Source organism: Necator americanus, chromosome X (assembly GCF_031761385.1).
Source record: "Necator americanus strain Aroian chromosome X, whole genome shotgun sequence".
In the NCBI taxonomy this organism is placed as follows: domain Eukaryota; kingdom Metazoa; phylum Nematoda; class Chromadorea; order Rhabditida; family Ancylostomatidae; genus Necator; species Necator americanus.
Window position 1 is genome coordinate 32803970 of NC_087376.1, and position 16495 is coordinate 32820464.

A 16495-nucleotide genomic window follows, 5' to 3' on the forward strand; every position below is an offset into this window, starting at 1 on the left:
CCTTTGCATCTGCTACAGGTACGAATCTGGTCCTAAAGTCTTTAATTTAATAAAATTATTAGGATCAAGGGCAAGCTAGTCGTGATAAGTTTTAAACTTTAGTAGTACGACCACAAAATATGAACAAATCATTAGGTGTTTTATTAAGAACCTGCATTTATAAAATAAACTCAATTGTTATGAACAAAAAATGAATGAGCAACTAAAAACCAAAGTGCTAAAATATAGCTATAAATATAGTAAATAAATAAAAATTATAGCTAACTAAACCTAATCTAAACTTAACATTTGTGTGTTTTCTTTAAAAAATCCTTGATTTGTTTGCTAAGTTTCATCTCTCTTGTACTAAATACCTTAATCCCGAATCTATAGTTCCTTCCTGCAACTCTATCTCATAGGCTTTTCTCACCTCTCCTCCGCTTCCTTTTTTTTTGCTCTACTTCCACTTTCTCAACCCATAATTTTCTGGGACTTCACCTGGTCGTCCTCGGCAATTACGTTTACTCGAAACTTGTTTCCTGTTGTTATTTATGTGCGATTTCGACGCAAGAATGCGACGATGTATAAGTGGAGGCTGGGCGCGACCACATCGCTATCGCTGGAATCGTTGCCAATGAGAGAACGGCGACAGGAAGAGGAAGATGTCGTTCCCAACGAAGAAGAAGAAGAAAAAGAAGAAGCAGAGAGAGAAAAAAAACAGCACGACTCTATATCTAGCTTGCTATTTATCTGATTCGAACACAAACGATTCGAAACCGGGTATCCTGGCGTTCTTCTGACGATCTCTTCAAAACGCTTCGAATAAATCAACATCGAAAAAACATAGTCCTTTTGTAAAAAAAAAAGAGAGAACCGCCGACCAGACCCGTTGCGAGCTCGGTTAAGCGCGAAGGGCAGGTATTTTCCGGTGTTCGCCCCACAAAACAACAAGTTTCCAACTTATATGACCTAGTTTACCTATTGTTAATGCGCTCATTAGGCGACATAGTGTGTAATACTAGTATGAGTCTGGTTTGACGTTCGCTCCATAGAAAAAAAAACCCCTCCAGCAACGTATTTGCTGTATTCTTCGGATATATTGTCGGTATGGTCGATCAACACGATTCCTAACCACTACAATTCAAACATCAAAGCAAAAGGATTCGATGAATACTCTCGGAAAGAAGGCGTGACCGACTTAATGCTATTTCGCATGCATTCGTTACACATATCCGGTTTCATTCATGATCCACCTTATCAGTATTGATTGATCACTATCTGTATTGAAAAGCATTCTAGAATCTTAAGGAATTTTGTTGTTAGAGGAAAGTTTAGTCTATTACAGAAATATTCTAGAATTTTCATTGGTGATTTTATTGGTTTAGTTCTGATTCGTGGCTGTTAAATCTTTTGATTTTCTAATCCATAGAGAATTTTTTTCTGTTTTCTTATTCTTTGGATACGGGGCAGAGGAGTACAAGCTGTGTGAAGATGACCATAGCTTCTCTACTGTTCAACTATTCCTGGAATCGTTTGCGATCTTCGACGTTCAAGGCCGTCCAGACAGGAATCCATCCATTCATTGAACAGGTGGGGAACGCGCATGTGTGTGTGTGTGCGTGTGTGTGTGAATACCAAGTGCTAACGGGAACCAAGTGAAGGCTCTTTTTGTTCTCAATTCGACGATGCTCCGTTGCTTGTGTGTGGTGTCTGTGTGTATTGTGAGTGTGTGTGTATGTATGTATGTATGTATGTGTGGGTATGAGTGCGTCCTTGGACGCGCGATCCGCTCCGTCCGAACAAGGCCGCCAGCATCGTTGGGAAGGGACCCACGACCGCTTAGCATCCACGGCCGATGCTGCGCAATGCGCACGTTTTTCTGTGTACGCATACTTGTCTTAGCGACTTTCACTTCGAGTCGAGTGTTTCCTCGTTACTGTGTGGTTTTTTTCCCCCCGTGACCCACTGAGGTTTCGCTACGTTCCGATCCGGCCATCATACGGCGGCAAAGATCGTCGTTGACTTTCTTCCGTCTCCGACGATACTCTTTTGATAATGTGAGGAGGAGGGCGATAAGAGCATTTCTTCAACTGGTACACACACACACACACACACACACACGCATATGTTCTCATTCATGATACAATTTTTCTTTCTTCTTCTTTTTTTTTTCTAAATTTCCCGGCTAATAAATGAAAAACCTCTTATCTCGTGAACAGATAACGGAATTTGATGAACGGTTTGCTCGTTTTTCTCTTCCCCCCTCCCCACCTAGTGGTCTAGTAGGCGTTGTACAATAGTACGAAAACCGTCACCAAAACTTCTCCACCACTTCATTAGCTTCAATTATATCTGTACCTGTGTGCAAGTGTGTGAAACCAGTGTTTACAGTGTTTACGCGTACAGATAATAGTTGTTAGAGCAGAACTGGTCGAATGTTGTCGAGGATAAAATGTTTGATGGCTCAATGTGAGGAGACGAGCCTCTTAATCACGTACTCCTCTCACTTTCACCTCACATTCTCCGCTAATAGCTTTGTCATATATTTTTTTTCTTCGGATACCTCTAGATCTAGTTATCTTTGATGCCTATTGCTTTCCCATGCTGTTAAACATGGTATTCCATGGTATTCCATCGCGCAGTACTCCTGATTATCTGGAAAGAAGTGCAACCATCCCATGGATCTGAAGAAAGTCCTTTGCTTTAGGGCAGTGACTTCTCTTAACTGTGGAAGTTTCGGGAGTCGAAACTCTTCGCGTGGGCAGCTCTCAGTGATTTTTTTTTCTACAGAATTGCGGTTAAGTGCGTACATATTTACATGCGTCAGCTGGAAGCAACAATCATTCAAAAGAGAAGCGGCCCAACGCTTAAAAAACTAGTAAATCCAGAGGCATTATGTACTCGGTTCGGTTTTGCAATTCGTTGATGTCTTGACAGTCTCGACTCCACAGCCTAAGCACATCCGTTCATCGCTCTTTGAAGTACTTCTAGCTTACTCAGAGAATACAGTAAGCCTGGATCAGTTTTAGTGGTTGGTAATTTATGCAAAATAGTGGTTGTTATCGAAATTGCATTTTATATCCTACTAGGTTCTACGATCTCCAGGAGCACTCTTGAAGTTATACTGTCTCATATCCTTCTAAATTCATTCCTACTCTGCTCACTTGAAATCTCTCTAAATATAATGTTGGAAAATATTTTTAAAATTTCAAAAAAGACTGTTTACTATTCAGAATATAAAGAATTCTGGTAAAGATAGCGTTAGAAAATACCTATTAGACATTTTTATGTGCTTTCATCTCCTTTTTCCTCATTGGCTTTAAACATATTTCAGGAATTTTCTTTTAAAAATTTAAAATCGTAAAATGTTGCATCAATTGGTCTTTCCCAATGTTTCGTAGGTTTCGCTATCTTTAAATCGCGACTTTCTTATCTTAAGCGTTTTCTTTTCGAAGATAAAACTTATCATTGAAAGTTAAAGTTTCAAAATCTACATGTTTTGAAAAATAAAAGTACCTTAGCATAGTTCTAATAGTTGTAAACAAAAAAAAAAGTCCCTTGGAGGCCTATACACATGATAACGCATATAAAATCTTTTTTATTTCACTGAATGACAGTTCTTCTTTCCAGTCCAATATCGGAAATGTCGTTACACATTGTTCTTCTTCACACTTTTCTTCGATGACTGCCAGAGTTTTCCAGTCAAGGTTATCCTTGAATAAGCAAGTAGTCAATTTAATAAAACTTTAAATATTTTCTTCTATATATATTTTTTCAAAAGTATGATAGCAACACTTATAATTCACACTAAAATACTTTTTTAAGTTTTTTTTTCTTTGTTAACCATTATTTCAATGAAGCGAGCATCTAGAAACTGTGGAAATTAGTTCTCGAATACGTCTAAGAGCTTGAATTTTTATTAAATTAATTTGAACGGCTACAAATATTTATTAATATTTATAACTATTGTTAAGTCAAGTTATTTAAATAAAGAGTCAATTTTTACGAAGAAAAATTGAATAAAGCTGCTAAGAATTATCATTATAAACGTATCCACTGCAATATTCGACGAGAAATTTAGAAGAGATTTTCCGTAACATTTTCTTTTTCTGGAATCCGCCTCATCCTTCTTAGGTCAGTGTTGAGGAAATACCTCAATTTTATGGTTTAATCTATGTTAAAAAATGTTAAATATTCAAGTTTTTTGAGCTTAAAACATTTTGGTTACAACTTTGAACTAAAGCGGTCTGATATTAATAGATAGTGAGGCGTTTATGATAAACTTTTCACTGTAGCAACTGTACTTTCTCTATAATTATCCAGAAAAAAACAAATATTAGTTTTTTTTTGTTGGTACGAGGAGGTATATTCTTATAAGGAATTAGCCCGTGACATGGTAAAAATTATAGAAGTACGTGCGATGTGAATATTTTACCAATAGCAGTAGTTTTGAGGAATTTTATATAAGTGCAAAATTACATGAGATTTCTGAATTACCGTTTCACTAAATACTACAACTACTTGAGATCGTTCTAATGGAATTCTGTAGTGGTTTTTTTTCGTAAGAGAATTGTTAGCTGAGACGAACTACTAGAGAATGTTTGACTTCACTTTGAGGAAAAAAACTGTCTATAACGGGTTCAATAATGTTTTTCTGTAGGGACACGATGTTATTCTGATGTTTTACGACGGTACTTATCAGTTTTTCTTCACCACCTTTGTCATATTCTTCAAGTACAACCTTCTCGTGGTTTTTGTTCACGTGCCGATACGATTTTGCTACACTTTCGTTTGTATGCGTGTGTGTGTGTGTCTGTAAATGTCGTAAATTTCGTACTACAATAATTCTACAATAAAGATTTTGATACGATCAGTATATTTCACATCGTTTTCAGGATGACACGTTATGATATGCGTTACGTATCGCCGGTAAACATTTCCGTAGTGTATCATCATCATTCCTTATTTGTTTAGTGCCTATTTGCATAGGAATATTTGCAACAACAACACATTCCCAGAACAACAACGATATTTTGAAGATGAACGAAGGGGTAACTTAAAGGGTTATATTACTTTGTTAGGAAATTCTAAGAGTACTTGTAGGTGCAAAAAAAATTGTATTTTTGTACATTTTTTGTAGCAATAACCTGGTCTACTTGTTTGATAAAAAGACAAATTATTTTGCTCTAAAAACAAATGAGATTCTTTTAAAATGCGACAGTTTTTTGGATCGAATTTTTATTTTACTCGTTTTCTATTTACTCCAAAAGTTTCTGTATCTGAGAAAGTGTTGGTAGTTTGAGAAGAAATAATTCGTAACTACTAGTCCTGTAAAAAAGTAGTGGATGCAACCAGAAGGAGTCATTTTCATTAAGAAAGATAAGGAGTTGTGAAAAAAATGAGCAGCTGACTCAAAAGAACAAACAAAATGAACTGCTTGGAAACTAATAAAACACCTTTTTTCTTCATCTTTCTTCTCACTTTTTTTTTGCGAGTTTTATACTCTTTTCTTTCCGATCCATAATATTATCCGGTATTAGTAATAGTAGTGTACTTAGTTTAATCAATTTTTGTTTTGTTTTAGAAACTAGTAAGATTGTGATAAAATGAGTTAGGTTTTACATTTTATTTTTACCTTATTCTTTTTCTATTTATTCTGTAAATTGTATATCATAAAATTCAAGGTTAATGTGAATTTTTCTATTCACATTATACTGTTCATATGTGGTGCGGTTAGCATCAGGAAATCGTTAAGAAACTGTACGATCGTACTGTGTTGTGTTTATCAGTGCAGTCCGCTTTGAACAACATGAGCCTATCGTTTTATAGCTGAATATGGTCGCATTGCACATAAAATTTTTCGCCGTACCACCGTGTCAAATTAAACTTTCGTAGTTTCCCCCTTTGTTTGTCGAAACTCGTGTGATAACGTTGTGTTAAATCTCTCGTTTTGATAACTTCTTCGACTTCATGACGCCTAAGACTCTTACTTAGTAGTGTATGGATCTTCTTATCCTTCGGAAAACTTCCACACCTCTTCTATACGCCCATTTTAGTCTTCAGTCCGAATAAGTCAGGCAGCGATCACTAATTCCATGATTTCAAGTCTCAGCAACTTCGGGAGAAAGTCAGTGGTCATAGATACAGCCATTCTTCTTTTTCTGTCATGTGTTCTTCCTTAAAACTCATCCTCATGGTTCCTTTATTTTTTTTCTGGCGCTTTTCTTCTATGATTTTGCTCCATATCAGTGTTTGTACTTAAAAGTACAACAACATTGAGTTTCTAATCGTGAAGCTGACCATTTTCTGTACCTACAGCCTCAACCGCCTCCTTATCAGTACCGAGTATTTCCGGCGATTATCCGAAACGTTGAACAAAATGAATGCATCAGCAAGTTTTGATCGGTCTCGGATCGGTGTTAAGTCACAAATGAGTCATTACCTCACTTGATCAAGGTACTTGTCCACCGCCCACCCACTAATTTGTTCACTCATAAGGAGAGATTGGTGGGCGATTGGGTTATCTACTTTTTCATCTATGTACCTACCTCTTTTCTTATTTATCTATTGTTTATTTAATGATAAAACCTGGAGTTTTCCCTATAAAAGCACGATTTTAAGCGATAGTTATTTCTGCTTTATTATGTTGCAGTACTGTTTGTGATCGTATCGTATTTGATACAGTTAGTCAACGATCCAGTATGTACATATATAGTTCAGTCGCGATAAAATCGCTACCTGATCACGGCTTAACTTTGCACCCGTTGTTCATCGTTATGTATTCCGCTTTGTCGTATCATACCATATGTTTAAACTATCGCTATTCGATTCCGTACACATTTATTACAGTATTACATCATTCTTTCTTCTTTCTTCTCGTGTTTTTTTCTCTCCTCGTTCATAATGTGTGAATTTTTTCTTTGTGTTTAAGGCTCTATGCCTGCTGCAAAAACGGGATTCAATCGGGTGTTGGACGACTTAGCACGTCGTCAACTACGTCTCGATTTTGAATTCGGTACAGCTGCCGAAAAATATGAGCCAGTACGTAGCATCGGAGCCGGAGCGTTCGGTATCGTTTGTGAAGCAGAAGAAACAACCAGCGATGGGAACTTCACAAAGGTATCAAATATCAGCTCCTCTTTTCCAGAAATTTCCACACAAAACTGACGTTGACATTGTTGACTTGTTGTTCGGTGGTAATTTTTTTTCTTGCCGTCGCTGTATTTTCCCTGTTTCTTTTTTTTTTTGGTTTAATATTTTTGAAATATGAGCTGTAGTTGAATCTAGCAAGTACAGATCGAACACATCTACGTCATACTCTACAATTCCGGATGAATGTCTGACGTACCGAGATATCCAGAAAAGACTGATTAGCGCCAAGCATTTTGTATCTTTTTTTTTCTCATTTTTTTAGTAGCAGGGAAAATCATGACACGTCGATTCGAGCAATATTCTTTGAAACTACCATACTCTTCTCTCTACATCTACCATTTAAAAATTTTATATTACCTTAGATTACAACTTTCGAATATTATCATAGTAATGAGGAGAATAACAACCTTTTTTCTTCAATTATCTTAACATTCGAAATCTTCTCAGGAAAAAAAAAACTCTATTTTTTTCATTGTGTATCGTCTAAACGTGCACAAAGAAGCTAAAGTGCATTAGGAATCGATGCATTTAGTCTGACGTAATGTCGTTCAATTTAATTTGTTTAGAAAAAAAAAATACAGTTTTGGTCAGTTTTTTTACGAGATGAAAAAAAAGTGTCATCTGCACTTAGTCAGAAAATCATCTGACAGACCATAATCATGGACGAAATTTTGGCCTTAAGGGAGGAATTACTGTAATATTTGTTGCTGCGTGTTCCACTCTTCATCTCTGCGGACCACTAAATTTAAAAAAAAAAATCATTAGCAAGAAATATGTGTGCTTACGACCGAATTTCAAAAATCAGCACTCAATTTTTGTTACTTAGGAAAATTGCAACTCTTTTTGGTTGTGATGATGCATGTGGTCAGAGTGCTTCTTTTATTATATTGATCTCAAAATTAAAGTGAAAAACTAAATCAGCATAAAAAACAAAAAAAAACCTCTTCGTCGAGAAAGAAATGCTGTTTCAAATGATATTTTACAGGAGAAAATTACAAATGTTGCAATTAATCCTACATAACGCTAAATTCTCTTATTCAGTGTTTTAAAGTTTAAATTTAACTTAATTTAGTCAAGTTAAATAAGTTAGTTTAGTTAGTTATTAAGTTTAATTTGAGAAAAGCGCCACTACTTATGCATCAACCTAATAAATGTAAATTTAATTCTGTTAGTTGAAAAATAAGAGGTTTATTTTTTTTCTATCATTCTCCGCCAGTAAGAAAGGAGAACAAAGGTGAAGTAGTTTTCAAGAGAAATTCATGAAATTCGGAAATCGTGTCCATGCAATCATTGGATGAGAACTAAATCCAGACAACATTTATTTAGGTCGCTATAAAGAAGATCGGTCATGCCTCTGCAACTCCAACGTTAGCTCGTCGTACACTAAGAGAAATCCGTGTATTACGTCATGTACAACACGATAATATTGTGTCAATGAGGGATATATTTCGTACACGAGGACCATTAGGAATCAATGTTTATTTGGGTAAGCATTTTTGCAGTAAACATTCCTGAATATCTTTCACGTCGTGCAATTCTCCTCTCTCTATCATTTATTTGAAAAAAAAACTATTTGTTAATCAATGGGAAAGAGGAACATGTCCTACACTATCATTTACTAATAATATATGTGTAATAGCAGTAGTAATTGTATAAATACTAGTAATAATATAGAAGAATATATAATAATATTCCTCGTTGTAGTAATGGATCTCATGGAGTACAGTCTTCATCAAGTCATTCATGGATGCGCAAATGAATTGGACGATTATTTAATTAGAAGATTTCTTCATCAGCTTCTAATGGGACTTCGAGTAAGTAACACTCTTTCCTTCTGTTCCGCAATATAAATCCTTATTGGCGAACCCTTTGTGAGGTAGAAATCCAGAAAATCTCGATGTGAAATTCGTTAGTGGTCGTGTTCCATTTCCATTCGTCTCCTACTTTTTGAGTGTTTGTTTATGTAGGTAACGTTGTTATGCTAGGTATTCCGGTATAAGTGGAGTAGAATTCTTTCAAAATTTTTATTTTGCATAAATTAAATGCGACTGTGCCGAGGATTGAACATTAAATGGAAACAAGCTTTTTGTTTTCGTGTACATTCGCAAAAGAATCACTACAATAGAATATTTAACGTTTTGCAAAAAAAATATCAATCATTTTTTCACTACTAAAGCTGCTCTTGCCAAAGGCTTTGAAAAACACGAATTCCGGAAGCATTAGTCAAAAAAATCTGTTATTGAACTTGTGTACAGGTGTACTGCGCTCGAATCCTGAGGTTGATCAAAAATCGAACATTCCAGTCAATTATTTTGCCCTCGAATAGCACTTATTCCAGAAAAAAGTTCACATTTTAACATTCCATAAAGGAACCAGATCACAGCCTCTTTTTATATACGTCGTGTTAATTCCTCGTTCCAATTAATACCGGGCGTATTTCTGTGACGACTCGTTCGTAAACGAATCTATGTTGAATTCGTAATCAAATCTTTTAAATTCGACTTGAAATGCGCATTTATTTAAAAATTTATGCATAGACTTAATGTACGATAATCGTATTCCACGGTAGTACTTCTCGGCACAAACTTACTACATCTGTTCTGTTTTTTTTATTAGAAAAAAATTTAAATAAAATAAAATAAACTATCCTTGCTACTAGTGTTGGGTTAGCTTTTTAGATAAATTTAGTTTTAGATCTTTTTCAGATTAGCGACGTTTTTGGGATTTCAAACGAGAAATAAATTATTTGAATCTATTCACAGTTTACGCTTAAAAAATAATTTTAATTCATTGAAGTCTTAGTTAAGTCAGAATTAATAATTTAAATTTAATTATTTGAGCTAATTTACTTTAGCTTTAAAATGACCTAGTATATAAAATAGAATACAAGAAAAATTAATATAAATAAATACAAATAAATAAAATACAAGATTCGATACGTATATCATACATACCGATTTTTTCTGTTATTTTTTGCCGCAAATGTGAAAACCGTAAAAAAAAGAAATCGTTCGAATGAATTTGTTTTTTAAAGGTTAATTATTGAATAAATAAATAGACAATTATCGTAGAAGTAATCTTTGTTGTTAACGTTCTATTTTGAATGATGAGCAATTATTCGTGGAACCGTACTCTTTAGCGAATTGTCTTCGCCATTTCCCCAAGTCGTAGAGTTGCAGAAATAATGGAATTGTCCTAATTTTGAGTCCGTCTAAGGGCTAAACCTTCTAAAAATTACTTTTCACCAGTCAATTTTTTTTTGGCAGAGATCCATTCAAGTAGATGGGATCTTGTGAAAATTTTTATTCTGCTGGTATTTAGGAGGGTTTTAATTTTTGGGGCATACGAGCCACATTTTGTGAGCTTTCCTTCACATGACGTCACGGGTGGTTCTTTTGATACCTTTTAAGAGTTAGGATAGTTCGAATCGATATCCAACGAGTAGTACATAGGTGTGGTTATTACTCCCAATTTGATCATTTTTCCATATATTTAATTTTATTTGCTATTTAATTGCTTGCACCGGTAATTTTTGTGAAATTAACTCCATTGAATATGAAGATAAAATTTGAAGAATAAAATTGAATAGTTACGGAATAATTCGAGGAAGCGCTGAAAATATTCCCGTAAGGAACAATGTTTTTTGGTTGTGATAAACATGGATCATTGATTTTGTGTTAGCCAGCTAATCAAATCTCCGAAAGAAGCCAGAATTTCTAGCGAATCCACACATACGAACACATGTTTGCTTCCAGTATCTGCACACAGCTGGAATCGCTCATCGTGATCTGAAACCGTCAAACCTGTTGGTGAACAGTGATTGTACGCTACGCATCGCCGATTTTGGCATGGCAAAACTAGCGATGAAGGATCATATGGATGAAGCCGACGAGCACTGCTTCTATATGACACAACATGTGGCCACACTACCATACAGGTAAAGAGCAAATTGAATCCATCCGAAGAGGACGAAGAGAGGGGAAAAAAACGTGTTTTCCTGGATGATTTTAGCCGAAACTAGCTTCTATGTATACGTAGCTTATTGGTTGCTTGGTTCTGACCTAGAACTGGTTTCGAGAAAGCAATCTTATTAAATGTTCGGTTATGCGCATGTACACAACGTATAGTTTTGAGAGGGAAATCCTCCAGAAATTCTATAACGAGGAACCTCTCAGAAATGCTGTAGACGATTTGAAAATTTGAAGTTGTAAATGAGGTGATTCCTCGAATTTTTACCACGCAGATACTGTATTTTATCTAGACATTAAATTTAAAACGGGAGCTGTAAGTTTTTGAATACATCGTCTTCTTTTTCACCTTAGTATAGAAAATATAATTAATAATAATATTAATAAATATTTCTATTTCTTCTTCCTCAAATGAGGATTACTGTAGTCTTTAGCTATTTTCCGAATGTTCATATACTTTAGAAAGCGAATCTACAAAAAAAGAAAAGAAAAATACTGTTGATGAAAATCTAAAAAAAATCAATCAGCAGCCCTTGTAGTTCCGAAGCCTCATAAAGTCAAATTTCTTTTTTCTACTTTACTTTTTTTTGGTGAGAGAGCCCAAAATCCCCAAATTTGTTGTTCCATTTTGAAGTAGGACACATTGTGAGGGGAAATATACTTCATAAGAAAATGAAACCATTGATCTCAATTTTTTTTCGGATATGTTTAGACAGAAAAATTGAACACAAAGTTCTGCAGGTTGATTTTTTTTCATTTTGTGAAAAATTTTGAAAAATCTCATAGTCTTATCCTATTGGAGAACACTACTGTTTTTGTGAAAAACGATATGGCATTTTTTAGTCTTATTCTCCCTTAGAAATATCTACTACTATAATTCAAGATTAGCTTTGTTATTGCATTAGTATTTTATTTTCTAATAAATCCGCGATAATTGTGTTAAAACTTACTTTATTATAATAAAAGTATATGCTATATTAAGCTTCCATGTTTAAAATATCCAATAGAAAAAGGTGTCGTTTCTGTGGAGTCCTTTTTTTGCAAATACTTTGAAGGCTGTCACAGTGATAATTTCTCATGTATTAAATGAACTTTTGTTTTTTAGGGCACCAGAACTGTTGTATGTCATGCCAGAGCACTCAACCGCCGTTGATATGTGGGCAGTTGGATGTATATTTGCCGAAATGATCCTGAGAAGAGAATTGTTCCCAGGTCGTAGCGTTAGCGGACAAATAAAAATTATTCTTACAATGTTGGGAGCACCATCACAAAAAGTAAGGAGATTTTTTTTTCCTCTCGCAGGTACTCTCTTCACAAAAAAAAGAGTCCTTGTCATTTTAGTGAATGTGAACGACCTTCAATGATGAAGTGGGTTCTGTTTTAGATTCTGGACGAGATTCGGTGTGAACGTACGCGACGACTCATCGAGAATTTCGGCGACCACGCCCAAAGACCATGGGCAGAAATAATGTATTGCAGGGAGAGAGAGGTGACTGATTGTTGTACCGAGTTTGTTTTTAGGATCGAAAATAGAAGGATAGGATGCGTCATTACTAGTAGGGAACCTACAACAAACGTATGGATGTTTTACTTAGTTGTTTGGTTCACTTCAACGTCTCAGATCACAGCAAATAATTCGTGGGAAAAACTTGAAATTCATATAAAAATTGGAGCTGCCACAATCCAAACCATATCCTCGTTTGCTGAGAAAATGACAATTAGAAATGAAATAGACAGATCATTTTTAGCCAATAATTAGCAACTGAGTGGATTGTCTTCCTGTACTCAAATCGAATATTTTTGAGACGGTCGTCTAATTTTTCCATCAATTAATTGTACAGTAAATTTGCAATGTAATTTGCAACTAATGTGAACTAATAGGCACGACCGTACTAACAGTAACCTGCTTTGTAACAAATCAGAAAAATAAAATTGGAAGTAAAATTGGGGATAAAAAGTCCGAATAATGATTATGTTAATCGAAAGGAAGTTAGGAACACTATAACAGTACTTTTAAGCTTGTAAGCAGAGACATTGAAAACTTTAGGTACTTGGAGGAAAATTTCCCTAAAATCCTAACTATTATAATTTTCTTTAAAAAATTCTTCTGAAAAAAGGAATAATTGAATTCTCTTGAATTTTGGTTTACCTCCATTAATGTTATTTCCTCGTTCACGGGAAACTTATCTTATCTAGGTAAGCACACATCCTCTCTAAAAGGTACATATATACCTCCATTAAAATATATATATATACCTCACCCTTGCATACAGAACATTCTCGAGTCTACCACTGTAATTATATGTGCCTCTATCTTTTTTGGAAAAAAAAATCTTAAAGTTAAACTTACGGTAATTCTGGGCGGAAACCGATTTTACCGTATATGTACTACACAAAATTGGAATAGTTTTCGTGGAAAAAGTATTTAGCTGTTACTGCAAGAGGTTCCTTCAAAGTTATTTCATTAAAAAAAAGCCTTATCATAATAGGACCTACTGCTAAGCTCTGAAAACCTTAGTCCACTTAATATCCCATTATTCATTCCTTAATTACGTTATTTGAATCATCAAACTTTGTTAAAGAGCTGTTTTTCCCACACAAAATTCACTCACGTTTTGCTCTTTGTGTTAAAATTTGCACGCTGTGCACTAGTTTTTAGGATTAGTTGTCGGTGGGAGAATTTAATCCGTAAAACCCCTAAGTGGATCATTTGTACTTTTATGTATACGTATTGAATGGATCTGTTCTATGGTGAAAATGGATACGAGAGAGCTACCGTATATTTATCTCAGTAGTTGTTCACTTAAACGGTGAACTATGTACATATTCGTGGAAAAAAATGACAAGGGTATTAATAACTTTTAATTTTCTTTAGAGATTGGACCACTTTTTTTCGTGAAATCAACATCTTTTGACTACTTAAAATAATTTTTTTTTCTTAAAAATTTCCAATATTATAAAATGTACTAGAAGGATTCTTCCCGAAAAAAAAACTCCCTGTGTCTCGTAGCTATGCGGCTATATTTCCAAAAAAAAAACATTGGAATTTCTACAGAAGTATTTTTTGTGTCATAACTTTCACTTTATGAAATGAATTTAGAGAAAATACAAAAAAAATAAAAAAATTTGGGGTTATCTCTCTTATCCTTTTCCCACATTACTTTTACTATGATATTATTTCTGTCATATTATTTTTGATAGTTATTTAAATTTTTCGGTACTTTCTTCTTAAAGCTCTAACGTGATCCGCGTTGTATAGATGTGTTTCAGGTTTCTGAAGAGGTTATCGACTTGATTTCAAAGTTGGTCGTCGTTGACGTAGACGATCGTATTGACGTTCATGGCGCTCTCAATCACACATACATCACGCAAAGTATCAGCCCGGACGAGCTCCGCGCCCAGAAAACTTGCCCATTCAAGGTGATCTATCTATCCCTTTGGCAGTCACATTCCTCAACAAAACAGCAATAAACGACGGATAAAATATGGCCCACAATCCCGCAATCTTTTAGGTGAAAATGGATATGGCCGCCGTTGAGACGTTAACACATCAGGAATTGACGCAAGCGTTGAATAGGGATGTTCGATCGGCGGATTGCTCTATTTACTCAGTACATTCCGGAGGTTGGTCTGTAATTATGTTCCTAGAGGTCGAATGTGTACGTTTGAGATGTCAGCGAAAAAGAGCGAGGGGGAAAAAGTAAATGCCACTGAGAAAAAACTGCAAATTCATCTCTTTTGATGTTCGGATCAAGTTAAAACGGGAATGAATAAAAATGTGGAGAGTACATAGTTACAAAAATCGATTTAAATCAATCCTAATTTCTGTAAGCAGCAAGGAGAGGGGGGAGTAATATATCAAACATTTTTCGGAAAGGTTTTGAAATTATTAGGGTGATTTGAGAATTGGTTACCTTATAAATTAATTCAGTAATTAATTATTTCAAAGAAAAAACCTGCAATTCAGCTTTTACAGCACTACGTATGGGGCTAGAACATAGTTAAGTACTAGTGCATTCAAATCTGTCAGCAATAGCTATTCCCAAATTTTATTGCATTCCGGGGAAAAGCCGTGAAAAAAATTCGTGGATTCACTAATAAGGGAACATAGGTTCTTAGTGAAAAATCTAGCCTGAAGTGATCTTAATGCTTTATCAATGATTTTCTTTCTAGAATTAAAATACCAGTCCTGAAACTTTTTAAACTATAGGAAAAGCTAGAGGTATTTCAGGAATTCTTCCTGGAATACCTCTAACTCTTCCTATAGTCTAAAAACAAACAATAAGTAAAAAAAACATAGTGAAAACAAATGAAAATATCAGGCGGTATTCAGTGGCGATAAGTACACTTAGATTACGATCCTTTAGCGTTACCCTTGGCATTTCCACTGTTCCCAATGGAAATATCCTTGCTCAACGTGGATTTAGAATTCATTGTCGCGTATAATATTTAGCGTATGCATTTACTGCTTAGATGAAGCGTGAAATTTCATATATTTCTTGCCAAACTCTGTAATATTTATTTTTTTATCCGTAAGTGAGTGAGTTCGGGTTTTTATAGTTCTCTGGGAACCTGCATGAAAATGGGATTTCCGTGGAAAAAACCCTATTTGTATCAGTTCTCCGTAATTTCCAAATGAAGGATATGAGTTTGCTATCGCATAGAATTATTCCTACAGAAACCTGTTTGTTACTATGTTAATATATTTGGCAATTATTTTGTTACGTTTAGTATCAATTGAGCTACTCATAGCATATATTTGGCTTATATACCCTTTTCCAAAGTTTAGTAGTAAGTTATTGGCAATAATATAAGTTTAGGTACCAATTAAAAACTCGTAAGACACTAAAATTTTATTCACTTTGTAATTACACTACTTTTTGGGGACAGTAAAGTTGAATAGCTGCGGTTCGGTTTACTACTGTTGTTAGTTGTTTTTTTTAGGGAGGAAAAAAAAAGGATTCCATAATTTTAGCATATACTAGCCAATTAAAGAGGTAATACGTAAATCTGTTCTTCAAACGATTTTCCAATCAAACCAGCATCCGGCAGTCATCGGTTCCACTGTGTATGCGCGGCTAATGGAACATTCTCAATTGAAACCGTTAAATTACATTTCTTCCCGTTTCCTCTTGCGATTTTCTTTCATCTGTCGTCAACCGCTATTTCAGGTTCCGAAGGATCGAAGAACTCCACCGAATGCTCGTCGGCTGAGTCTGAAGAAGGTAGCGGTACACGATGCGAGTTTGGCGGTGGTCTGAGTCCGATCATGACCGCTCTCTGACTGAACTGATAAGAAAGGAAATTTATCGGCGGGTACAAAAGAAAAATTAGCAGCATGTACTCGCATTATAAATTCAAGAAAACTAAAAAATTCTAACGGTATAACCAGTATC

General features: G+C 35.0%; 1 protein-coding gene across 1 annotated transcript; it reads left to right on the forward strand.

The window, feature by feature from the left end:
* Positions 1-6915: 6915 nt before the first annotated feature.
* RB195_026167 (uncharacterized protein) lies at positions 6916-16383 on the forward strand (the record flags this gene model as incomplete). Its single annotated transcript, XM_064214601.1, has 9 exons — positions 6916-7098; positions 8458-8617; positions 8836-8945; positions 10887-11068; positions 12205-12373; positions 12484-12588; positions 14370-14519; positions 14612-14723; positions 16271-16383. 9 exons carry the CDS (start codon positions 6916-6918, stop codon positions 16381-16383), a joined length of 1284 nt encoding a protein of 427 aa, XP_064070482.1.
* Between the last annotated feature and the right edge of the window lie 112 nt (positions 16384-16495).